Consider the following 25357-nt stretch of genomic DNA (forward strand, 5'->3'; position numbering starts at 1 on the left):
GGGGGGGGGTGCAGTCGTTTACTTTTGTTTTGGGGAACTGCAAAGACTTTGGGGACTGTCAGGATCCGGGGATTATACTTCGTTTTGAGTGGGTTTGATTGTTTGTAGTCAGGGCCGGCGTGGGGCCACTTTTCAGCCCGGGAATTTCAGGCTCAAGACCAGCCCACTTTTTTCATGGTAGTGGAAATTGGATAAATGAAGCAACAGTTCAGCTCTTACTATCCTGTAGTTCTTTTATTAATACCATGGTACAACAAATAATGTAACGGTTAAATACAACAATAATAATCCACTTAAGATGAGAAGTCAACAAAAAATATGCACAACATAAAAAAAGGCAGAAGGGCGTAGCAGGGGTGTCAGACTCAGATTAGGCAGTAGGCCAGATTTGTTGTAGTGAGACCTCATGGGGGCCGTCATTGGCATGGTCATCATTTTTCTGCATGAGTATTATATAGTGGTGATTTACTCCTTTACTACACCCACTTCTGAGCAAACAATGCATATTGGTTCATCAAGTACTGTCATATACTGCTCTTTCTTAGAATAGATAACTTTAAATCATATAGTTTCCTCTGTTATCCTCTCTACCTGTCCCTGTCGTCATGGCCTCCTCATTGCAAATGTCGGGCTCATCATTTTCAGCAGGAGACTCTTATCTGCTGCTCCGAAGCTACAAAGAAAAATTAAGTCATATTACTGCATACTTCAATATCAATAGTATATATCAATATTTGCATAATATTTGCAAAGTCTATGGATCGCCATATTTTGGGTGATATAAAAAGGCTAATATTTTAATTCAATTTAATATTTTGCTTGGGAATAGGTTGACAACGCTACAATGATATTAATCAAGGCTACAACGTTAGCCGAATAGTTATGTTGCTAATCATTCGGCCTTTGTCTCTCTTTACCAGTTGCCACCATGGACGGATTAAGAAACCACGGGCCCCTGGGCCTGGACATGTCAAGGCCCCGCCCGCCACACGAAAAAGAAAAGAAAAAAACAATTTTAAATATACTTTTTTTTATTTAACATCGCTAACAAAACAGTCCGTATGGAACAACGATACCGGAGCTGAGCAGACAACATAACGCGAATTATATGACCATGACATGAATGACTTAAGCCTAGCATATACCGGCTATGGCGCATCGTGTCATATCATCATATCAATACAAAGTTAATAACAGCTACTTCACGCAGAGGCTCTGGCTTAGGGGCCCCCTGAGCTCAGGGGCCTCTGGTGCCAGTAGGCTCGTTCGGTAATCCATCCCTCAGTAGGACTATTGGGGCCCTGTTACTGACATGAATGACTTAAGCCCAGCATATACCGGCTACGGCGCATCGTGTCATATCATCATATTCATATCAATACAATGTTAATCACAGCGACGTCACGCGCGGAGGCTCAGGCCCAGGGGCCCCCTGAGCTCATGGGCCCCTGGGCCTGGGCCCGGTAGGCCCGTTGGTTAATCCATCCCTGGTTGCCACTTGTGTTTATCCTCTTGAAAATAAATCTGTAAGCTTGGCACATTTGGCAGCATCCTCCTCCAATGCCTTTATTTTTTTCAACCTGGCTTTTTCAGCCCCTCCTGCCCTCTTCCTCCCTGACGCGTATCGCTGCGGTCAGGCCGGCCCAGCTATCCGTAGCTGAGAGAACTTTTTGGAAAAGACGGCTAAGGACCGAACCAACTCTATTATTTGGGAGGGGTGAACTTCCTCGTACGGTAACCCGTGCAGAGGCTGCGGTGTCAGAATGCGGAACATGTGTAGCCCACTTTAAGAGAAGATGGACTAACGTGACAAATGTCAACAAATAAAATTCTCGACCGGCCCAGAAGTGAAGCGGCCCACCGGGAACTCTCCCGATTACCCACCCCGGGCCTGTTTGTAGTGTATGTGTTCATTTTGGGGGCTTCAGATGCATTGAATTTGATTTAATATAATAACATTTGGGTTTCCGCATATCGACTGTGTTTTTCTTTTACGACCATTTGAGCAGAGAGTTAACACCAGAATTCGCAGATCCGCCCATTCCCTTTTTTTTAGCGTATTGTACCTTTTCCCCTTGATTGAGTTGCTAAGGGCGAATGAAACAACATAACCAAAAGAATGACAACATTTAGTTTAGATGAAATACCGATCGCGTTTTCAGCCTATATACGTTGTTTTCTAAATGTTTGAATGTGGAGGACGTGTGATCGAATACAATATTGTTGACAACACCAAAAAGCTCCATAAAAAAGCTTCCCTTATACTGGAGCTGCGAGCGTGGAGTGGCACTATATGACATTGCGTAATCACTGCCAGAAAGCAGGTCGAAGTACATCCGCCCCGGAGCGGGCGGCTCCAGAATCCTACATAGCGGAGTTATTTCCCCACAAACCCCCGATGGCGGAGCCGCAAATCGCCGTATTAAAAGTCATTGTATCGGCACAATTTTTTTCAAGCTGTTATTTTAAGGTACAATTGTTACATAATGTTACTTTAATGTCAGTGGTGAGAGCGTCTGAGCCCGATGGAGACGGACAGGAGCTCCCAGGGTTTAGAAAGTGGCTATTTAATTACAGCCAACGGTCCCTCCCTCCTGAGCTAGGAATAGACGGTTTCACAGGAATCGACCCCGCAGCTCGGGTTCACTGCTCCGAGTCTCGAAGAAGACTGTTCAATCTTACAAGGGTGTGTGTGTGTGTGTGTGTGTGTGTGTGTGAAGAGATCAACAAGATGTGTGTGTGTGGAGAGATCAACAAAATGAGTGTGTGTGTGCTCTGAAGTCTTTGACCTGTGGTCTACGTGCTGCTTTCAGGCGCTGCCGTACGTCTGCCTGCTCATCGCCATGCTGTTCTTCATCTACGCCATCATTGGAATGCAGGTGAGGAGGAGGAGGGGGAGAGAAGAGAAGAGGAGGAGGGAGGAGAGAAGAGGAGAAGGAGGATCACTACACATTTGATTCGCAAATGCGTTTTCTTTTCCACGTAGATCTGCCTGTAGCCAATCAGATGTCTCCCTCATTTTCAACTTCTGTGCGCATTTTTGAATCTGTGTGTTACATTTGTGAGTCTCTGTGCGCCTTTGTATTTATTGAGCCTGATCTGACCCCGTGACCCCCCCCCCCCTCAGGTCTTTGGGAACATCCGGCTGAGCGAAGAGACGGCGATAAACCACCACAACAACTTCCAGACCTTTTTCCAGGCCTTGACTCTTCTCTTCAGGTAACCCCATCACTCCATCTTCCCGAAAGATGTTGGTGGCACAAGTAATCCAAACTGATAACTCCTGTGAGTGTGTGTGTGTGTGTGTTTCAGGAGTGCGACGGGCGAGGCGTGGCATGAGATCATGTTGGCGTGCCTCAGTAACCGGCCGTGTGACAGCCTCTCGGGAACCACGGGGAAGGAGTGCGGGAGCGACTTCGCCTACTTCTACTTTGTGTCCTTCATCTTCCTCTGCTCCTTCCTGGTCAGTGTGAAGAGGTCACACAGAGGTCACACAGAGGTCACACAGAGGTCACACAGAGGTCACACAGAGGTCACACAGAGGTCACACAGAGGTCACACAGAGGTCACACAGAGGTCACACAGAGGTCTCACAGAGATCACACAGAGGTCACAAATAGGTCTCACAGAGGTCACACAGAGGTCACACAGAGGTCTCACAGAGGTCACACCGAGCGCTGCATGTTTGCTTTGTTTTTATTACACTTTTTTATTAATTGATTTTCTTTTTTTAAAGAACGCGAAAAAATATTGTGAATGAAAAACAGAAACACTTAAATAAATAGAAAAGAAACAAATTAAAATAGAAATAAAGAAAAGATAGGCATAAGTAGAAGATATATAGTAAATTAATAGGGGGGTTAGTAATCGCTATTTACAATTTTTGATAATTTTTTGAAATAAAAAATACAGAATAGTGAGTATCATCTTATTGTCAAGTACTAACAAGACAACAAGAAAACTCACACATTCAAAATGGACAAAGTAAATAATTTTTTTTCTTTTTTCGAATGGACAGAATAGAAACAAATATCTAAATTAAATATTCAACATCAGCCCAACTCTGGACCTAACATTCATTTATTTGATGCGTCCTCCAGATGTTGAACCTGTTCGTCGCCGTCATCATGGACAACTTTGAGTACCTGACGAGAGACGCCTCCATCCTGGGGCCTCACCACCTGGACGAATACATCCGCGTGTGGGCGGAGTACGACCCTGCAGCCTGGTGAGTGCTTCCACCCATAGTCCCTGTTGGCGGTACGGAGGCAGGGTTTTACATATTTTTTAGGGGACACATTTTTGCCCCACTGATTTCATCCAGGGGCATTTAAAAATAAATTGGGGGCACTTTTTGAAACTTGTGAAATAACATTTAACATTTGTTAAAAAATAATAAATATATACGAGCAACTGTCATAAAAATGGCAATAATACAATTATTAGGCAGTAGTCTACAGATTCAAAGTGTTTTCTTCCCTTTTTTTTAAACAAATAACATAATTCAGTCAATCATATTACATTTTATTTTATTTTTTAAACAACTATTAACAATCAGAATTCATTTCTTGATTTTTTTATCATTAAAAATAATATTTATAGATTTTTGTGTGTGTACCTACCTATACAAGAAGAACACAAATAAAACAATAAAACGCTATTAAATTCTCATAATTATTAGAGGAAATTCTGGGGCAATTGTTCTAGTGATATCAGGGGCAAAATGATATATCTTAGGGGCAGTTTTGCCCTTTGCCCCGGTGTATTTCCGACGCTGTGCGGAGGAGAGGTGTCCTTGGTAACGAGGGGGGGGGGGGGGGGGAGAGACTCTTAAGGTCTGAAGGAAGTGGAGGAATCCTATTATAGCCTATGCTGGTGGCGGGTGAAGGACATTAAGCCCCCGATCTGACTGAGCCTGTAGACGAGCCGGAGCGATGCTGGAAATCCGGCGTTCCCGCTCGGCGAGCGCTCAGCCCTCTCTGCCTCGAAGCCGCCGGCGGGCCTCCAAATCTCCTCCGTCTGTCACAGAAAGTATTTTCTACAGGTTGACGTCTCTGACGGCGTGAGGAGTAATCCATCTCTAGATTACGTAAGGTTTATTCAGTTTTAACGAGCCTCGTCAAGTGAGTCAGGACTCCGGGAAAGAAAGGTGTGAGATGTGAAATATGAAAATTGCATCTCCTGACAGACATTACGGGGGAGGAATTATTATTTATTCCTTTTGAATATGAATTAGCTGCGTCTGCAGTCGCTGATGTTCGACTGCTTCGGCTCGGGCGAAGCAACGACTCGACGTTTTGTTTTTCATCTCTTCTGGAAAGGAAGCAGATCTTTTGAAACTGATTCTACCATTTTCGGTCCCTTCCACATCATTTTTGTGTGCTTTCTGATCCCTAAAATTTACAGTAAACACAAACAATTTATTTATTTTTCTGGGAATTTGGTGGGTTTTATAGTCGGTAAAAAACTCACTCCAAAACGATATATTTCTAATTTCCCTGAGGTCTGACAGTGATGTGCAAATAAAAGTAATGAAGAATGAAAAGAAAATGTCATTTTTATCTTTCTTTTAATAGTCAAAATAAACACCGATCACATGTTCGTCTCCTCCAGGATTCTTCATGCTCCTCCCACACATGATCCATACGTGATGAATGAACCTGTGACCTAAACATGTCTTTATCTTTTACAGCGGGAGGATATGCTATCAGGATATGTACAAATTGTTGCGTTTTATCTCCCCTCCCCTGGGCCTGGGGAAGAAGTGCCCCAACAGGGTGGCGTATAAGGTTGGCACCCCCCACACGGGCCTCCTGTTTCACAGAAGGGGTCCGTGGTGGGTTTTTTCGGACTGTGAGTGTCTGTGACCCCCCCCCCCCCCCCAGAATGACCCGACCACAACATGCACCACATCGACTCTCCAACTAACCCGGCCGGCAGGTAACCGATGGCGAAGAAGGGAGCGACGCCTCGAGTCAGGCTCCGAAACAAAAAGGCTTCGAATTCGACGTCTTAAGAAACGTTCGCACCAAAAGCGTAATGCGAACTCTCGTTTTACTGCCGTGGGTTCACGCGCTTGACTATTTGTGGCTTATTCGCTTCATTCGCACCTGAGGGGGGGCGGGGCTTATCTCAGCGGAAACAGTTATCATGTCCTTCATCCACCATGAAGAACTAACCACTAGTTCTGCTTCATACTCGTTGAGGACGTCCCACAAACGTCTGAACATCTAACGCCCTGGTGTTTGGGTTCATAACATTAATATTATATATATATATATACATATATATATTTATACATGACATCACCCGTAGGCTCACACAGCTCGGTGACTTTCACCTCTACGTCTGAATGACTTCTCTTCCAGCTCCACTAGAGCAGCAGCAGTCAGATTCACAAATATTCGCAACTCAGCGAAATATTTATACAGTATATTCGCAACGCCGAATTCACGTTAAAAAGGTGCCGCCCGGCAAAAAATGGCGCGAACAAGTCGCAATGCTTTTTGGTGTGAACGCCTCTTTAAGACGAAGAAGAGTGGGAGGTGAAGAGAGAGAGAGCCGACGGTTACCTGACGGCGTCTCCTGAGCAGAGTGCATCTTAAAGGGACACGCCGCTGAAAATCCATCATGAGATCCTGAAGTCGCAGAAAAGGTCGCTCTGAAAAGTTTGTATTGATTCATAATGGATTCCAAAAAGCAAACATCAAGTATTCAAACCCCTGCAGCTCAACCCGCTTCTCACCCGTTGACCCACGTGTCCGGCATCCGTGCGTCCTTTCTGAAGTGCGTGACGAACGTAGCTCGACTGAGTCGGAGTCCACTGTACGAACTTTTCAGAGCCTTCTCTGGGGGAATGTTTGATTCTCCCAGAGAGATTTCCGGTGAATCAAAGTCTTCATCATAAAATGCACTCTTGTTCCCCAAGATGCACACCTTCACCATCCACCCAGCGTCTCTGCACAGGGGGACACCGGTGGAGCGTCCTCCCTCCCTCCTTCCTTCCCTCGCCCCCTTCCTCACGCCTCCTCCCGGAATCCATTCCCGAATCCTTCGATCCAACCAGGATGATGGCATTCCAGACCCCACGATATCCTGGAAATCGAATTAACAAGGATTTCTGTTGTTCTCCCTCCTCCCTCCTCCCGATTCTCCTCCGTCCTCATCCCTTCATGGCCTTCCACCATCTTTTTCCCTGGCTGGGGGGAAAAAACAAAAGTGGCCGCATGTCTCACCGCGACATGTACGAGATGCTCCGCGACATGTCTCCTCCGCTAGGTTTGGGGAAGAAATGTCCTCATCGAGTCGCCTATAAGGTAGAATAATCCCCCCCCCCCCTTGCTTCCTCCACCTGTCAAACATCCTCAGGCCTCTTGTCCGTGTGTCACGGTCGACGTCTTCTGGCCGCTGTCGTGTTGTCCTCTCTGTTCCCGTGTGTGTCGCTCTGTGATTGGTCTGTTTGAACGTGTGACTCCAGTCAGCCTCTTTCAGCTCGGGGGTTTGGGTTTTTTACGCCGCTCTCACCGACCCTTTATTCTAGCGCAGGGTTCACACATGTTGACCGTGTCCAGGACGTTAAATCAAATTTCTAAGACCAAACATTTTGAGAAATCTCAGTGCATACATTAAAAATTTAACAAATTTCGTATTTAAACTAACAATAAGGATTCCAAAGCTGCTTAGAACCTTAAATGACTCAAATGAATGAGAGACAACAGTTTAGATTAATAGAATAAACATTTATGTCTTTTCCAGTTACGGTGCGTTCACTTGCAGCGCGGAAAATGTGCGAGTGTGAGAGAGCGTATGCCGGCGTATATTTAGAGCGTCTTTCTTTTAAAAGCATATTAATTAACATATGAATATAACAACATTTCCATGACTTTTACAAAACTTATGGAAATAACCATTTAAAAAAAATTCCATGACTTTTCCAGGTTTTGACCATAGGAACCCTGCTAGAGCTAATAATCCCACTGGACTCAAAGTGATATGGATATGAACGTGTAGCAGCTAGAGAGAGACACATATATTTAATTTGAGACTTTTACGCCACATTTACGATGTCAGGCGTGTCGGTTCATTTGCGCTCGTATGCAGATAAAAGTATTTTAAATGTTCACCTGTTATCAATCACCAGGTTGCATCTCAAAAATGTTATTATATGTCTACAGTCCGCCTGAAATGATCAAATATGTGTCCGGTGGGACAAAACCAACGTTCCCACCGAGTGTTCAGACCCACACTAGAGTTGGAATGAGAGTAAATATTTAAACTACAAATGAAAAGTCTCTCTTTGTGTGCTGGAGGCCCGAAAAAATGCAATTGCAACAGCCGTACCAGGAGCTCACATCACTCAGTGGAATGAGACGGAGGGTTTTCTGCTCATCGGGAATAAACGAGGGATTTCTCGACGCCGTGAGACGTTCAGGGACACTTCCACCGTCTCCGGCGGCGACTTAAACGCAGCGCCCCCCCCCTGTTCATAACGTCTGGCTCTGACGTGGTCACACAGCCGCGAATAACTTCTGATTTTGTGAATCGGCAGACAGAGAGAGAGGGAGAGAGAGGCTACCCCCCCCCCCCCCCCCTCCTCACACTCCCTGGTAGTCACCGTCGTCCTCGTTACCCTCTCGTGTTCGGTTCCTCGGGCGGAGCTCCGCCCTCTTCTGTTTTGGATGATCTTTCCCTCGGCTTCTCCGGGGATCAGTTCCCTCTCCTCCTTCACCCTAACTGTGTGTGTGTGTGTGTGTGTGTGTGTGTGTATATATGCTTTCCAGCTCTCCCCTCCCATCTCTCCATCCCTCTGTATCTGTGTGGTTGCTCACTCCATAGACGTTTTTCCTTGAAGGGAAGTGAACCCATCAGCTGCTTTTTCACAAATGTGTCTGATGGTTTGTTTTGCTCTCGCCCTTCAGTTCTTAATTTATTTTGACGAGAAGCGCACATGCCTCCCCCCCCCTCACACACACACACACACACACACACACACACACACACACACACACACACACACACCCTCCAGCCTCGCTGTCAATGTCCGCTACTAACTCCAGCATGCATGCATGTACCAGTTAATTAAGCGGCGGCATTGATCCAGAACCAATGCACGGTGGGGATTGATGCTGAATATTTTATTATTTTTCTTATTTACAATAAATACCTTCTGCATTTTAAAGTTTTGCACTGTGGAAAAATGCAGATGACGTAATAATAGTTGAGCCTCTTTGCTTCTAATAATTACTAGATTGTAATACTTAGCATCACACTGCAACGTTTTTTAATCCTGATTCACCAATTCGCTCATGTAGTCTCTACAATGTCAGAGGTGTGTAATCCACATTAGATGAGCGGCTCGCCCTCGGGTTAGAGGAGCAGACAGGAGTAGCAGCACAGGAGCAATAACAAGCTCAGATTACAGATGTTGTCGAAGCGGTCCGACACCGGCTTCAGTTCCCGTCCGACAGCCGGCTGGAGCCCTAAAAGATCCCCAAATATCGCGTACGTTTAAACCGATTTGGTCTGTAAAAAACGATTCTTTATGCTTTATTGCTGGTGCTCATGTTCTCCAAGCCGAGGCGCGCCTACCGCCACCTACAGGCGATAAATACACCGACTACGACCACTTAAAACAATAATCAGAACCATCCCCTTTCAGGTGGTTTTGTCCGACCAACAGTCCAAACCCAATGAGAGGCTTCAGGAGCCTCGAGTTAGCAACAATAACAAGTCGGGACCCTCCAACCTGAACATGAGGCGCCTCCTTCAGGGGCGTCGCTAGGCCTGGACTACAGCCAGTGAGGTTAGCTCAGAGTAAATGATGCACGGATACTTGTAAGTCCAGGTAGTTACAGAGTCTGGCTATATATATACAGGACTGTCTCAGAAAATTAGAATATTGTGATAAAGTTCTTTATTTTCTGTAATGCAATTAAAAAAACAAAAATGTCATGCATTCTGGATTCATTACAAATCAACTGAAATATTGCAAGCCTTTTATTCTTATAATATTGCTGATTATGGTTTACAGCTTAAGAAAACTCTAAAATCCTATCTCATAAAATTTTAATATTTCCTCAGACCAAGTAAAAAAAAAGATTTATAACAGCTGAGTGTTTGTCAAGGCTCAGGAAACCCTTGCAGGTGTTTCGAGTTAATTAGACAATTCAAGTGATTTGTTTAATACCCTACTAGTATACTTTTTCATGATATTCTAATATTTAGAGATAGGATATTTGAGTTTTCTTAAGCTGTAAGCCATAATCAGCAATATTATAAGAATAAAAGGCTTGCAATATTTCAGTTGATTTGTAATGAATCCAGAATGCATGACATTTTTGTTTTTTTAATTGCATTACAGAAAATAAAGAACTTCATCACAATATTCTAATTTTCTGAGACAGTCCTGTATATAATATAATATGTCGGTAGTTGTTAACGATTTTTAGCTGCTTACATTTAGCTTTACTCGAGGCAAGTGAAAAGGAAAAGTGAGAAACTCCAGTGAGCGAGCGAATTCTAAATAACTGTCGTCATCTCTCTATTCTTTGCATTATTATATATTATTATAATATTTGTTCCCATTGAATGGTATATTTAACACTGAACTAGTTCATCTTTATCTCCGTGATAGAGTCCAAATGAGCATAAAATATCACTCAGACCCTGAGATTCTGTCTCTTGTGTTATATCAAAGCTACAGAGCAAAATCACTTTCTGATTGAATTTATCTATAAACTGTCGGAAACAATGGATATCCGCCCGCCCGCCCCCCCCAAAAAAAACATTTGTAGTCAAGTTATATCCTAACTTGCCGCTCCCCCGTCTTTGAATCCGACAGACGCCCCTGTACCACGTTAGGATCTTTGCTTCAGCTGAACTTGAGCATGCGTTGGAGTTTTCCTCCCATCCTTCACAGAAAGAGCTCCTTCAGTAACAAGATGGCGTGTGGGCCTTGAACGCATCCCATCCAGCCTGATGGATCGGGTTCTCGCCACAGAGCTGCGTGTTTACCGGCGACCTCATGGCCGCAACGTCTTGATTATTTCCCCAGGATTAAAGGCGCCGCTGCACGTTTCCGGCAGCGGCGGTCGAGCTTTAGCCGAGCGTCACGTGTTCATCAGATTTCAGCTTTAACCAGAAGCCATGCGACCCTCTCGTACGATGTCACAGCGGCAGCCCCCGAGGCGCCGCATGCGTTCATCTGTTAGGTACAAAAAAGAGAAAAGAAGAGCGATGGACTGAAAAGGATTTATTGATCCATTGAATAATAGTTTGAGACAACCGTCGTGTAACATTATAAGTCGTTACTAGAGTAGTTCATGTTTTTATATCGTTGTGAATTATATATCTTTGGGTTATGGACTTTTGATGAGACAAAACAACACACAAATCGTGACTTGTGATTGGCTTCTCTCACAATTTTCTGATATAGATCTAGACGGTTATCAGAAAAACAATCCACTTATTGATCGTTAATTAAAAAATAATAACCTACGTTGCAGCCCTTACACGTAACTGGATGTTACCAGACAGTTTAAAAAAAATATTACTGGCAAAGTTCCTTTTAGATGCCGACTGAAGCAACACAAAAGAATATGTATTATTATTATTTCTCATTTGAAATCCTTTTTAATTTCACTACAAGTTTCCCTGACGTGCTGCTTGTCTGTTCCTGCTCCGCTCCGCCCCCTCCAGCGGTTGGTGAGGATGAACATGCCCATTGCAGAAGACCGGACGGTGCACTTCACCTCCACCCTGATGGCCCTGATCCGCACCGCCCTGGAGATCAAACTGGCATCTGGTGAGCGACTAAAGCTATGATATCCAGGCAGCCCCCCCCCCCCTGCTCCTAGCGGCCTGGACCCACGGCTCTGATGTCGATGTAACCCGGTGTAGATTTAACGCGTGACGTATTTGTGGGTTCGTCCTCAGGCGTCCTGGCGCAGCATTTGTGCGACGCCGACCTGAAGAGGGAGATAAACCGGGTCTGGCCCAGCCTATCACAGAAGACCGTCGACCTGCTGGTGACGCCCCCTAAATGTGAGCCACCGTTCTGATTGGGTGTTACTGGAACCCAGATGTTGTGCCTGTCATCTGTTCCTGTTTGAGTTCCTTTTTATTTCCTCTTTATTTATACGGTTGCACTCTGGGAAAAAAAATCTCCTTTTTGTATGAGTTTTTTTGGCCCCACCCCCAAAAAAAGAAAGACACGCCCCCAAAAAAGAAAGATCATTTTTGTTTGTATCGAATCCAAATGAGATTTAAAACGAGCTTACTCTGATAGATGAACACATTAGTGACAGACGACGAGGTCATCAGTGAGTTCAGCATACACGGCTACAATACAATAAAATGACATTGAGCATGAAGCCATCTTTGGTCTTCTTTTTATCACTATGAACAAATACGTAGACATTTGTATTGTGTCAAAAATAGAAATTACACTAAATTTCCACTTTTTCTTTTCTCTAGGTCAGGGGTTCCCAAACTTTTTAGGCCACGCACCCCCTTCTACATCCCGACCGGGTTCACGCACCCCCAATCCCCCACACTTTTTCTTTTTTTTTGCTCCGAGAAGAGTTGTTGACGGGGGGTGCTCACCTGTGTGCGCGGATTTGTCAGCGCGTAACACGGCAGAGCGATGCGCGTTATGGGAGCGGCGGCGCTGGGCTTAGCCCAGAGGAGTGAAGCAGCGAAATGTGTAGACATAGAAACACTCTCAGACAGCAGCTTGCTGTTACGTGCGCCTGCTGCCACCGGCTGTTTTGGGTGAATGACGTCACGTGCGACCTGGAGGTGTGAATCACTTGTGTGCCAAATTGTTTTTATTTTTTAAATTAACATTCGGGGCTAATTAAAAAACATCCGGGGCTTTAGCCCCGGATGTTTTTTAGCCTAGGGACGCCACTGAGTCTCACGCTCAATGCGTGACACTTGAGAGCCCTGAGAATGTTTAATATTAATTATTACACTATTAGACCGCCATTACATTTTTCCTCTCGCGCACCCCCTAGAGACAGCTCGCGCACCACACTTTGGGAATCCCTGCTCTAGGTCATCAATCTGCCTTGACTTTTTTTAATATACTGACACTCGTATATCTTAAAACTTTAAGATTCAGATGTACAAATAAGTTGATGAGGCCTTTGTTGTTGTTTCACGTCCTGTCCACTTCTCTGTGGGTTTTATTTTGGTGATCATGTGGCGCCACCTGCTGGCCACATTGGGGACCCGTCTCTCCCTCTGCTCTCCTCCAGACAACGAGCTGACTGTGGGGAAAGTCTACGCCGCTCTGATGATCTTTGACTACTACAAGCAGACTTGTGCCAAGAGACTCCAGCAGCAGCATTCAGGGGGCCAGCAGGTACACTTCATGACCAGTGCACTGCACTTTGGGACACTTGGTCTGTGATAAGTACAAAATACATCAACTTTACTTACTTACTTACTTACATGCTTACTTGCATACTTACTTAACTACTTAAATACTTACTTACTTATATACTTACTTACTTGCATACTGATTTAATTACTTACATACTTATTTATATAGTTACATACTTAACTACTTAGTTACTTAAGTACTTACATGCTTACATACTTACTTACTTACATACTTACTTAAATACTTACATACTTACTTACATACTTACTTACTTGCATACTGATTTAATTACTTACATACTTACTTACATACATATTTACTTACTTACATACTTACTTACATACTTATTTATATAGTTACATACTTAACTACTTAGTTACTTAAGTACTTACTTACATGCTTACTTACTTACCTACTTACTTACTTATATACTTACTTACATACTTCCTTACTTACATACTTACTTACTTATATACTTACTTACTTGCATACTGATTTACTTACATACTTACTTACTTACTTACAGTGCAATGTATTAGTGAGTGGATTCACAACCATTCTTTGGTATGACTGTATGTGGAACAGGAGTTTCTAGTCCTGACTAAATAAGACTAATAAGACATAATCAAATATAGAGATGAAGGGAAACTTGTTTTAAACTAAATGAGTTGTGAAGTCTGAAGATTAAATTAGATAAAGAGACGAAGACGGATGATTTTCGTTCACTCATGCTGACACATAAACTCTGCTGCCCTGTGGTTCCGCCCTGCAGAGTAAACTGGGGGCGTTGTTCCGTCCCATGATGCAACTCACTCGCACACAGCAAATAGAGCCACCGTTCTGCATCCCCAAGAAGCCCCTCCCACCTCCACCTGAGCCAGAGGCTAAGCCAGAAGCACTGCCCACCACCTGCATCCCCTCGGTGAACAGGGACCCCATGTGAGTGACATACACGTAATATATCCACTTGTGTTATAATAATACCTCCACGTACAAGACAATAGGCCTCACGGTGAAATTTACCATGTTTGTGCCGGTCATTTAACACACTGAATGGACGTGAGGAGCATTTACTGAATATACCTTCACCCTGCGGCGCTGATCCAAGCTCTTGCGTGTGTGTGTGTGTGTGTGTTTGAACTGCTATCAAAGTGAGGACCATCGAGGGGTTATTAACCTTTGGAGTGAGGACCAACATGCAAAGTGAGGACATTTAGACCGGTCCTCACTTTTTGGTGTTAGACGATACTGTTTGGGTTTGAACCGAGGTGTGTGTGTGTGTGTGTGTTTGTCTGTGTGTGTGTGTGTGTGTGTGTGTCTCCGTCCGTATACAGACTAAACCAGAGAAGTGCCATCAAACATTCCCAGTCGGGGGATGTCTCTCAGGCGGCACAACAGAGGCCCAGAGTCCGGAGGAAACTCCAGAGAGGCCAGTCAGAGGACGTGCCCTATTCCCCCCAGCCTCAGGTACACACCGGCACCGGGAAAGCCCACATTTACATTTCATTGCCTCCAAACATAACACATACATACATACTACCTTCCTCTTTTCTAGCAGGAATTTGTGGAACTGAAGCAAGTGGAGGACGAATCGGACACAGAGGACTATCCGAGCATGGAGGGCCACTGCCGAGCGGCTTCTCTGCCCCGACTCAACGCAGAGTACTACGTAAGCTCCTCGGGGACCCTCGAAAAACAATTACAGACACGATGGATGCCGTAGATTTGTCTCGGAAGAAGTCTCAGTGTTTTTGGTTAAATGGTGAAATGTGTTTGTTTGGCAGTGAACAGGTGGCTGAGGAAAGGAAGCAGCCGTAAGCTAAGAGAAGCAGTTAGTTCACCCCGCTGACCTCTGCTTGACCTTCCTGGGCTCATAACTTTAAGTTGGGCGTTGCATTGTTGGTTAATATAATTAGACGGTTATTAAATGACTGCAGAATATGAACAGAGTAAAGATATTATGTTAGCCAGGGATGTAATTACACGTCATTTAGTTGACGCTTTCATCCAAAGCGACTTACAATCATGCTACATTCACACACCGTAGACACAGCTACAGGGAGCAACTCAGGCTTAAGTGTGTTGCTCAAGGGCACATCGACTAGGTCGGGGATTGAAAGACGGACCTGCTAACCTCTGACCTACAGCGCTAATTTGCGACAGTCACAGTTGCTAATAATCTCTTTATGCCGACCACCTTAAACCTCAGGCTCCGCCCACATCTTACTGCACCACGTATGTCAATGGCTGATTGAAGATGTGCCATTTTTTCCTTCTTTGCCAAATGAGGCAGGAGTATTGTAATAATGTTGATCCTGAACGACCAGTTGAGCTGCAGCCAGAGTTCTTGACTGATGACAGAACCCCCCCCCCCCCATACCATTCATTCAGACACTGTATTCACCTGCCACCGTGAGTATTGACCGTCATCATGTGATCCGTGAATTACCCAAAAGAGTTTTGAGTTGTTGAAAATCTAAAGGATGCTTTTTTTAAGTCCAACTAATGCAATTGTTCTTTTTATATATTGTATACAACATTCTAATGTAACATGCTACTTTGACCTGACTTTTTGCTTCTTGTCATCTGTTTATTTCTGAATTAATTTGTGCTTTTCTAACTGACCCTGTGCGTTGCAGTCGCTGCACACGGAGCTCATGTCCGGAGGACGTTCTGTCCACCACTTCTCTCACATGTCTCACCTCCCCCGTTTGTCTCTCTCTCCCCCGTTTGTCTCTCTCTCCCCCGTTTGTCTCTCTCTCCCCCGTTTGTCTCTCTCTCCACCGTTTGTCTCTCTCTCCACCGTTTGTCTCTCTCTCCACCGTTTATCTCTCTCTCCATCGTTTGTCTCTCTCTCCATCCCTCCCTCTCTCCCTCTCCACCACAACATTAAACACCTGCTTTCCTTATGTTTATGTTGCATTTTGATCTCTTGTTCTCTTTTTATCTCTAACGTATGAAGGCTGGCGTTATCTCTCATATTATTTTGTTATTGTCAACAAATCTCATGAAAAGACCAAAACTCCAAACGTGTTTGTCCTCGCGCTCTTTTCTCTAAGAAATGCTGAGCGTGTCATAAATCAGCTGGGCACTGGAGGTGTGTGTGTGTGTGTGTGCATTTTTGTGCGTGCATTTCAAGGTTCAAGGTTCAAGGTTTTTTATTTGCCATCTGTGCCGAGACCAGCAGTCCAGACACATCGGAAATATTTGTGTGTGTGTGGTGTGTGTGTGTGTGTATGTGTGCATGTCTGTGTGTGTGTACATGCATGTGCGTGTACGTGTGTGTGTGCGTGCCTGTGTGTGTTTGTGTGTGTGCGTGTCCATGCATGTGCGTGTACGTACACATGCATGTGTGTATGTGTGCGGTGTGCGTGCATATTTTTGTGCGTGTGTGTTCATGGAGATGAAGGAATATTTCACCAAGTGATTTATTGATGCGTTTTTAACAACAATAGAGCTCTATGGCACGGAGGAAGAAGATATATCTGTCTTTGAAACACACACACACACACACATATTAATAATAATAATAACTGTTAGTTTTTGGTCTCTTCATCTGGTTTCTAGATAATAGAATCGAGCGTCTCCCCAGCCGGAGTCTCCTCTCTGACCTTCTGTCTTTCCCTTTGGTCCTGACCTCCGATGCCCTTTGCTAATGTTCTGCCCACCTCCCTCTTGTGTGTGCTGTCTGATAGCGGAGCCACCCTCGCCACGCCCCCGGGACCCACCTGGCAGTATGTACCACCTGTTGTGCCACCGCTCTCTCTCTCTCTCTCTCTCTCTCTTCAACTCTTCCTCGCCCTCTTTTTTTTCTTTTCTTCGTGTCTCACGTCTGTGTTTGCCTCCATGCGCCTCCTCTCATCTCCATCACACCATCATGGCCACATGGACGCTCCCACATACACAGTAGGCAGATACATATTACATGCAACACACACATTGACACTGGAACTTACCCACAATGCCCCGGGAAAAGTCTTTGTCTGTGTCTCCCACCTCACAGCCAGCAGCACAGTCCCACACTGTGCTGACGGGTGGTTGTGTGTACTGTGTGTGAGTTTCATGACGTGGTAGTGTGTAGTCTACGTTCTTGGTTTGTGTTTGTGGAACCAGGCGGTGACGGTACTGCTGCTTCCTCTCACGTTGAAAGAAGTCCGACTGTGTATCTGTCGTTTTTGATGTCACTTTCAGTCTTAAAATCTTATTTTTTTTACGACTAAACAAGTCGGATTCATCCCTTGAATCTTTTATTCACCCTCACTTTCAGACCCTTTGAGCGGGTGGGGGGGGGGGGGGGGGGCTTATTTTCTCTCTTTTACAGTTTCATGTTATGACATCTATCAACAAAAAAAATAAGATTTTAAGACAGCTTTACTAGATAAATGACTTTGTAATATTGGGTGATCTTCCGCAGTGTTGTGATATCGTTGTCTCTGACTGTAGCTACAGGACTGTGTGTGTGTTTGGGGGGGGGGGGCAGGACGAAGAGCACAACCACCCTGCTACTGTCTGGTAGAACAATTACTCAAATAACACAGTTAAAACAGGTAAATACTGTTTTTGGAAACTAATGTCCTGAAGAGGGATTGCCAGATGTGATCTGGCCGGTGACCAGCAGGTGGCGAGGTAACGTAGCGGCTCGTCCTGGTCCCCATCACGTCGTCCCCTGGTAGCCGCTCAGTGAGATGAGGATGAGGTGGGGCGAGCGTCAATGTCCTCGAGGCATCCGTTAAAGAACTACTCTAAAACATCAGATAAACACAACAGTTTTAATTTTATTTATATATTTCTCTTTACAAATATTTTCACAATGCAAGAAAACATGTTCACACTACAATAAACATTACAGAAAATTACACAACAAGTAAGGAAAAAGAAGAAAAAGAAAAATACAATAACAAATAATGAAATAAATAAAGTAAATAGATTAAAAAAATAATAAAGTTGGTGCATGGGATGATGACACAGCACCGAGGTACCACAATGACTCATGAAGCATCGTTCAGAGCTCCCAATAGTTCCAGTGCTAAAGTACCGTTAGTGTTGTATTCCAAGTAAGGCTGCCAGATATTAAACAATAACTTATATGTCTCTCTGAGATTATATTGAATCGTTTCAAGATTATCATGTCCACAGATCCTCACGTCTATGTCGATGTTTAAGAGGTTGCTTGTTCTGACACTACAGATGATTATTATTGAAAAGGTTCCGCTCCCTGTAGCGTCACGGAGCTTCATGGTGAGTTTCAGCTCTTGTTTATTTGTCCAGCTTTTCCTATTTTTGTTTGTTATCTTGAGATTATTATTTATTTGTTGGAGGCCAGGAACACGATAACGTTGCTCTGTAGCTGCCGTGTAAATAAGCGTGTTTGTGAACAAGCTCGTGATATCAACTTTTCTAAAGATGATGATATGTAAATGTTAACTGGTTTTCTCGACCACAAATGTCCCCCCTAAACAGCCGCTTGTTGCAGGTTTAAAGCTTTCAGTGTCAAGGCAGAAAAACAAAGTCCGATCGGAGGAAAACAAAAACATCAAAGTCAAAGCAAACATCTAAAAAGTCTGAAGTCAGGTCCAATCCAAAACCCTTAGAATTATAAACTTGTTTATTCCTTTAAACCAATAACACTTGCTTTGGACGCAACAACTCCTCTGTTATTGCGTAACATTAAAAGCGTCCGAGCGGATGCCCCCGAGGTCAGTGCCGAGGCCCCGCCTCCTCCCGGGTCGCGAGCAGAGACACGAGCCACGTACGTTCTCAAAGGATTCAACTTCCCTCCTGTGGGATCCGTGTTCATTCTCCTCTTCCTGTTTCTGACGTCTCTGCCTGGGAGAAGAACGGGGAGAACGTCGGTAGATTGCCGTCCACTGGTCGTGTCGTGTGTGTGTGTGTGTGTGTTGTGTGGGTATTTTTTGTGGTCCAGTCCAAGTGGTTTGGGTAAAAAACCACCGCGGTTTTTTCCCCCTCTGCTCGCCCGTACTTTTCCCCCCTGACGCCTCTCCGCGTTTCTCTCTCTCGCCCTCTCAGCCAATCGTTGACCTCAGTCCCATCAGGCGCTCGGCGTCCTCGCTGATGCCGCCGCGTTGCTACCGGGAGGTCGGCGGCCTGTCGGAGTACGACCTGGAGCGGCCCGGCCAGGAGGACCGAGCCCAGCACCACCACCACCACCACCGCTGCCATCGCCGGAGGGACAGAGACAAGAAGCAGAAGTCTCTGGACAAAGCTGCGTCCATGCAGCCGTCCAGCACCGTCGGTGAGACAGACGCCGACTTCACATTCGACGCCTTGAGATTAGAAATTGCGACGAGAGTAAAGCCGTTCATCATCATACTGTAGGTCACAGGGGTCAAACACAAGGCCCGCGGGCCAAATCCGGCCCGCCGCGTTTTTTTAATGTGGCCCCTGACGTCTTGAAAAGACACGTGATCACATTTTCTTTCATGAATTTAAGAAAAATATCCTGTGCTTTTATTTTGAAGGTTTCCAATTAAATGGATTCATGTTATAATATTAGAGAAGTGCTCTTATGTACATTATTTTTTACACTCAAATAAACAACAATCAAATGCAAAGAGTTAGTTAACTATATGTTTGTGAGTAGTGTATACAGTGTTTCAGTAACCGGCCCTTTAAGAGGGCGGCCATGATGCTGATGTGGCCCACAGTGAAAATGAGTTTGACACCCCTGATGTAGGTTTTTGAAAAAGTGAAGCCACGGTGGAAATGTTTTTTCAACGTACACTTCTATCAGGATTGGTGCTTAGCAATGTGTATCCCTCCGTAGCTCCGCCCCCTTTTCCAAAGAGCTGACTCGTTCTGGGTTTCAGGACGTTATATTATTATTTTTAATATGTTAACAAAGGAGGGCAGCAGCTGGGCTTGATTGATGAGATAAGAGGCCTCGGTGGACAGGTGGATGGATTCATGGCTTCATGAGCACCTCTGGGTGGGAGAGCAGAGCATCAGGATCAGGAGTCTCTCGTTGTGATGAAGGCCTCCTGTGTTCGTTTCATCTGAGATACTGGAGTTATTCCAGAGAGGGTTTTTTCTCTAACCACAGTGCTTTGCTTTATGCCACACACACACACACACACACACACACACACACACACACACACACACACACACACACACACACACACATTGCTCTAGGACGTCTGCCTTTTTAATTAGAGGTGTCATAGTATTGCGTAACAGCTCCCCGTGGCATCGCTGTGTGAGGAGAGTCTGAAGAGTTATGACTTTTTATTAGTTATTAGTTAATACTTATTAGTTAATAGTTATTAGTTAATTCTTATTAGTTATTCCTTTAGTTTGTGGCGTGAAGGTGTTCAACTGGAGCGCTCGTGTTCAGAAGAGATTAAAGACGACGAGACAAGTGAAGGACACGATGTCTCCTTTCCTCTGACGGTGAACTCCTCCTCCTCTTCCTTCTACTTCTACTTCTCCTCCTCTTCCTCCTCCTCCATCTCCTCCTCCTCTTCCTTCTACTTCTCCTCCTCCTCCATCTCCTCCTCCTCTTTCTCCACCTCTTCCTCCTTTTCCTCTTCCTTCTCCTCATCCTCTTCTTCCTTCTACTTCTCCTCCTCCTCCTCCTCCATCATCTCCTCCTCCTCTTTCTCCACCTCCTCCTCCTTCTCCTCATCCTCTTCTTCCTCTTCCTTCTACTTCTCCTCTTCCTCCTTTTCCTCCTCCTCCATCTCCTCTTCCTCATCCTATTCCTCCTCTTCTTCCTCTTCCTGCTTCTCCTCAACCCTGTCTTTGTTCTCCTCCTCTTCCTCTTCCTGCTTCTCCTCAACCCTGTCTTTTTTCTCCTCCCCCTCTTCCTCTTCCTTCTCCTCATCCTCTTCCTCATCTTCTTCCTCTTCCTGCTCCTCCTCAACCCTGTCTTTTCCCTCCTCCTCTTCCTCCTCATCTTCTTCCTCTTCCTGCTCCTCCTCAACCCTGTCTTTCCCCTCCTCCTCTTCCTCCTCCTCCTCAACCCTGTCTTTTCCCTCCTCCTCTTCCTCCTCCTCCTCAACCCTGTCTTTTTTCTCCTCCTCTTCTTCCTCTTCCTGCTTCTCCTCCACCCTGTCTTTTTCCTCCTCCTCTTTCTCCTCCTCCTCCGCCTCCTCCTCCAGACTCCTTCACCGACCCCTCGGCCGACGGGCTGTCCAGGGAGCGAGCGAGGGAGCGTGACCGCGGCCGGCCTCACGAGCGGCGGCACCACTCGTCCGCCGGGGAGACGCAGCGCTACTTCTCCTTCAGCCGGGACCAGGACCACAGCCGGTCCGCCGGGCCCAGCCGGTCCACGTCGCCCGGAGACGGGCAGGACGCCGTCTTCATCAAGCAGGTGAGGGATCCTGTGTGTGTGTGTGTGTGTGTGTGGCGATTAGCAGCCAGATGTTTCATTGTGTTGGCTCTGCACCCCGAGCACATGTGGATTTGACGATGAGGTTTTTAGGGCCGAATTTGCAGCTTTTATTTGAGGTTCACAGCCGCACTCGGGGAGCAGTTGAGGAGCCGCGGCCCCCGAGTGTGACGGCGCAGCGAGAGGCTCGTGTTTCCTTTGAGACGGAATACAGAATAAAACCAACACAAACGGTTAAATGTAGGAGATTATACTTCAAAACATTCACAATCATTAAACTCACTGGACCACAGGAGTCAAACACAAGGCCCACGGGCCACATTCGGCCCGTCACGTTTTTTATGTGGCCCCTGACGTCTTGAAAAGACACGTGATCACATTTTCTTACAGGAATTTAATACAAATATCCTGGGCTTTTATTTTGAAGGTTTCAAATTAAATGGATTCATGTTATAATCTTAGAGAAATGCTCTTATGTACAATATGTATACACTGAAATAAACAATAATCAAATGCAAAGAGTTATTTAACACTATATTGGGGAGTAGTTTATACAGTGTTTCAGTTACACCGGCCCTTTAAGAGGGCGGCCATGATGCTGATGTGGCCCACGGTGGAAATGAGTTTGAGACCCCTGGACGAGACGGTTCAAATCGCAGCTTCAATTTGGAACTGAAGAGTAAGTCAACGGAGTCAAGTTGTTCCTGATCCGATGTGAGGTCAAAGGTCAGGGTCCTCTCAGGATCATTCATAATTTGTGATATTGGGCTCTACAAAATAAACTGACTTGAATCCCTGTTGCTCTTCCTCTTCCTCTTCCTCCTCCGCCGTGTTTCCTCAGCTCGGTAGCGCTGTGGTCAAAGCCGGCCCCGGACCGCTCCCCTCCGGTTCCGTCACTCCGGGCCGCGGGCGCCGCCAGCTCCCTCAGACGCCGCTGACCCCGCGCCCCGCCGTCTCCTACAAGACCGCCGGCTCCTCGCCGGCGCCGCCCCACCAGGTCCGCGTCAGCCGCGGCCGCTCGGAGCACGAGCGGCTCCACCGCGGCGGCGGCGGCGGCCACGACGAGTCCCCGCCGATCCCCGTCACGCGCATCGGCTCGGACCCCGACCTGAACCGGCAGGCGCAGGTCGCCTCCCGGCGGGCGCTCCTCGGGGAGGACTTCCAGGACGACGCGAGCGGCCGCGGCGCGGCCAGAACCGGCGCCGCCTCGACCTCTCACGGAGCAGCGGACGCCGCCGCCGCGCAGGGGAGGCCGGGCGTGGTTCCCAACGGGTACCACTTCACCCTCGGGGTCAACTCCGCCTCCGGGCGAGGAACGGGAAGTCTCCGGGAGCGGGAGGAGGAGGACTGGTGCTAACCGAGGAAGAGGAAGAGGAAGACGCCGGTGGAACGAGCTGCAGACGGCAGGTAGGAATCATTCCATCTTTGTCGTGGGACCTTTTTGATTCGCCGATTCACCGACGATCTTTCTAGACGCTTGAGTTTGACTCGCCCTGACGTCAGAGCGCCTGAAGAGGGTTCTCCTCCTTCGGTCAAATCAGTGACGGAGAAGAAGAAGATGAAAAAGCCGAAACCTCCTCGCTCTACGAGCGCCGTGTTTTCACGCGTTTCATTTCGTTCCTTTGAGCTTCGACTCGTCGCGTCTGAAACGATCGTCTTTTCTCCGTCGGCTTTTACTTCCTCGAAAAATCCCACCGCGGCAAAAATGACGAGGAACTGTTTTTTAAGTACGTCTTAAACTTCCAACCGAGGGACGCGTGACGAGAGAAAGAACAAGGAGGCGTCAGAAAGGACCCGGAGGCCGGTTCTCATGACCACTCGTTGTTTTGGGGTGAATTGTTCCACGTGTCCGTCTCCTGGAGCGAGAGGACTCGGCTCTGACGCCATGTGGCTGAACACTAAGTGCCTCGTTTGTTCCCTGAGACGTATTATTAAGACGCAGCAGCCGATGGACTTCCATCCACACAGCAGGACGTACGTTTATCTACACGTTTTTGAATCTGATGAAATGGACCGAATGCAAAAAAAACACAACAAAAGTAATTTCTTTGTGTTGCTCCTCGTCGCGGTCACAGATCCAGAGTCGTCGACGTCGTGCACGCCGGGGTCGACACAATATCGTGCGTCTACTTTTTTGCTTAACGGGTGTGTGTGTGTTGAGCGTTTTGCCTTTTCTCTCGTTTCAAATATACACTGCCAGCCAAATGTGGTGGAATTGGTCTCTGGATGCGGAAAAAGTGCCATTTTTTCAATTTAAATTTTCTACTAATCGACAAAGATTCTGCCTCCTCGAGCGGACGGTGGACATCTCATCTCTGCCATATCGGATCCGGATGTCCCGGGTCGCCCTCTGAACTCTTTCCTCTCGAGAGCAGTATTGTGTGTGTGTGTGTGGGAGGGAGGTGACTTGTTTGTGTGTGTTCACAGGAACAATAAAGAGTTGTGTTGTTGCCGCTGTGGATTTAAAATAGGGCTTATGCAACAAGACGACGCTCCATCCGACCGGTGGCTCCGCCCCCTCTGGGACCGGAGCACATTTTACATTTACGGATGAGGAGCTGTGAACATTGTAAATGTATCTTTATTATGATGTACAGGTGACTTACACACACACACACACACACGCGCGCTATCCGACACACGTGTGATTCACGGGGCGTCTTCGTCGTGGGCGAGGTTGAACTGCATGACATGGAACAACCCAAAACATAGCAACTGTGTTCTCTAGCCAGACTTCAAGTTACGTTTTGAACATATTTGTGTAGGTGTGTTCTTTTTCTTTCAACTATTTGCTTGGAAAGGTAAATGAAAGATAAATGGGATTTACAAAGAGTTTTGAGTGTTATTTCTGTCAATAACAAAAAGGCTAAACTCAATTTGTATTATGACGTGCTCCGACTAGACCTCTACGGGGGCCTCAAGGACCTGGACCCGGGCCAGAGGCACCTGGACCCGGGCCCAAAAGACCTGGACCCGGGCCAGAGGGACCTGGACCCGAGCCCGAGGCTATTTTTGTCTTTGTTTTATTCTAAATACTTTCCCCCCACTACGACATATCTGATAGAAAAAAGCCTTGGAATATTTTTTATGATTTTTTTTTCTCATGAAAAGACCCAAACGCCAACGATGTGTGAATCTGTCATTAAATATGTTTTTCCCACCCGGCCAGCCGCCCAAGGCCCATTTTAAAGCCTTGTGGAAACATGGAGCTTTAAAAATTTTTTTTACAATTACACCCAAAAGAGATTCTTAAGTCCAAGAAGATGTCAGTCATTCCAACAACGGTGGTAGTTTGTTTGTGTGTGGTAATGTAACTTAAGCAGAAAGAGGTTGTGATCATTTTGGGTGACATGCATTTTAATAACCTGCCTAGCAACTTCAGATGGAAATCAGCTCGATTGGGTGAAGTTAAATATTGATTAATGTGCATCATCTCTGGTCAACGCGTACATATATCAATGTGTCAGGTACCATTTTCACCTGTGGAGTGATACTCAGGTGGCGCTCCGGTCTGTGCATCGGTGACGGAGGCACGCGTCCCGACTCCGGTTCCTTCTGATGCTCACACACACGTATAAACGTTCAAATAATTCTCAGTTATTGCCCACAACGACCTGGTT

The 25357-nt window shown here is 46.0% G+C and overlaps 1 protein-coding gene across 1 annotated transcript in view; it reads left to right on the plus strand.

Annotated features, from left to right (window-relative positions):
- The window catches only part of cacna1bb (calcium channel, voltage-dependent, N type, alpha 1B subunit, b), a 162484-nt gene extending 137915 nt beyond the window's left edge, over positions 1 to 24569 (plus strand). Inside the window, exons 33-47 of the mRNA XM_056432096.1 lie at positions 2814 to 2879; positions 3128 to 3219; positions 3313 to 3463; positions 4101 to 4228; positions 5693 to 5789; positions 11698 to 11803; positions 11935 to 12042; positions 13260 to 13366; positions 14160 to 14326; positions 14722 to 14854; positions 14946 to 15056; positions 17083 to 17121; positions 19415 to 19640; positions 21508 to 21719; positions 22579 to 24569. Of these exons, the coding sequence (XP_056288071.1) occupies positions 2814 to 2879; positions 3128 to 3219; positions 3313 to 3463; positions 4101 to 4228; positions 5693 to 5789; positions 11698 to 11803; positions 11935 to 12042; positions 13260 to 13366; positions 14160 to 14326; positions 14722 to 14854; positions 14946 to 15056; positions 17083 to 17121; positions 19415 to 19640; positions 21508 to 21719; positions 22579 to 23094 (2259 nt within the window). The 3' untranslated portion in view covers positions 23095 to 24569. The remainder of the gene's footprint in view (positions 1 to 2813; positions 2880 to 3127; positions 3220 to 3312; positions 3464 to 4100; positions 4229 to 5692; positions 5790 to 11697; positions 11804 to 11934; positions 12043 to 13259; positions 13367 to 14159; positions 14327 to 14721; positions 14855 to 14945; positions 15057 to 17082; positions 17122 to 19414; positions 19641 to 21507; positions 21720 to 22578) is intronic.
- The last annotated feature ends 788 nt before the right edge of the window (positions 24570 to 25357 follow it).

The sequence above is a fragment of the Pseudoliparis swirei genome, chromosome 15, assembly GCF_029220125.1.
Source record: "Pseudoliparis swirei isolate HS2019 ecotype Mariana Trench chromosome 15, NWPU_hadal_v1, whole genome shotgun sequence".
Taxonomy (NCBI): Eukaryota; Metazoa; Chordata; class Actinopteri; order Perciformes; family Liparidae; genus Pseudoliparis; species Pseudoliparis swirei.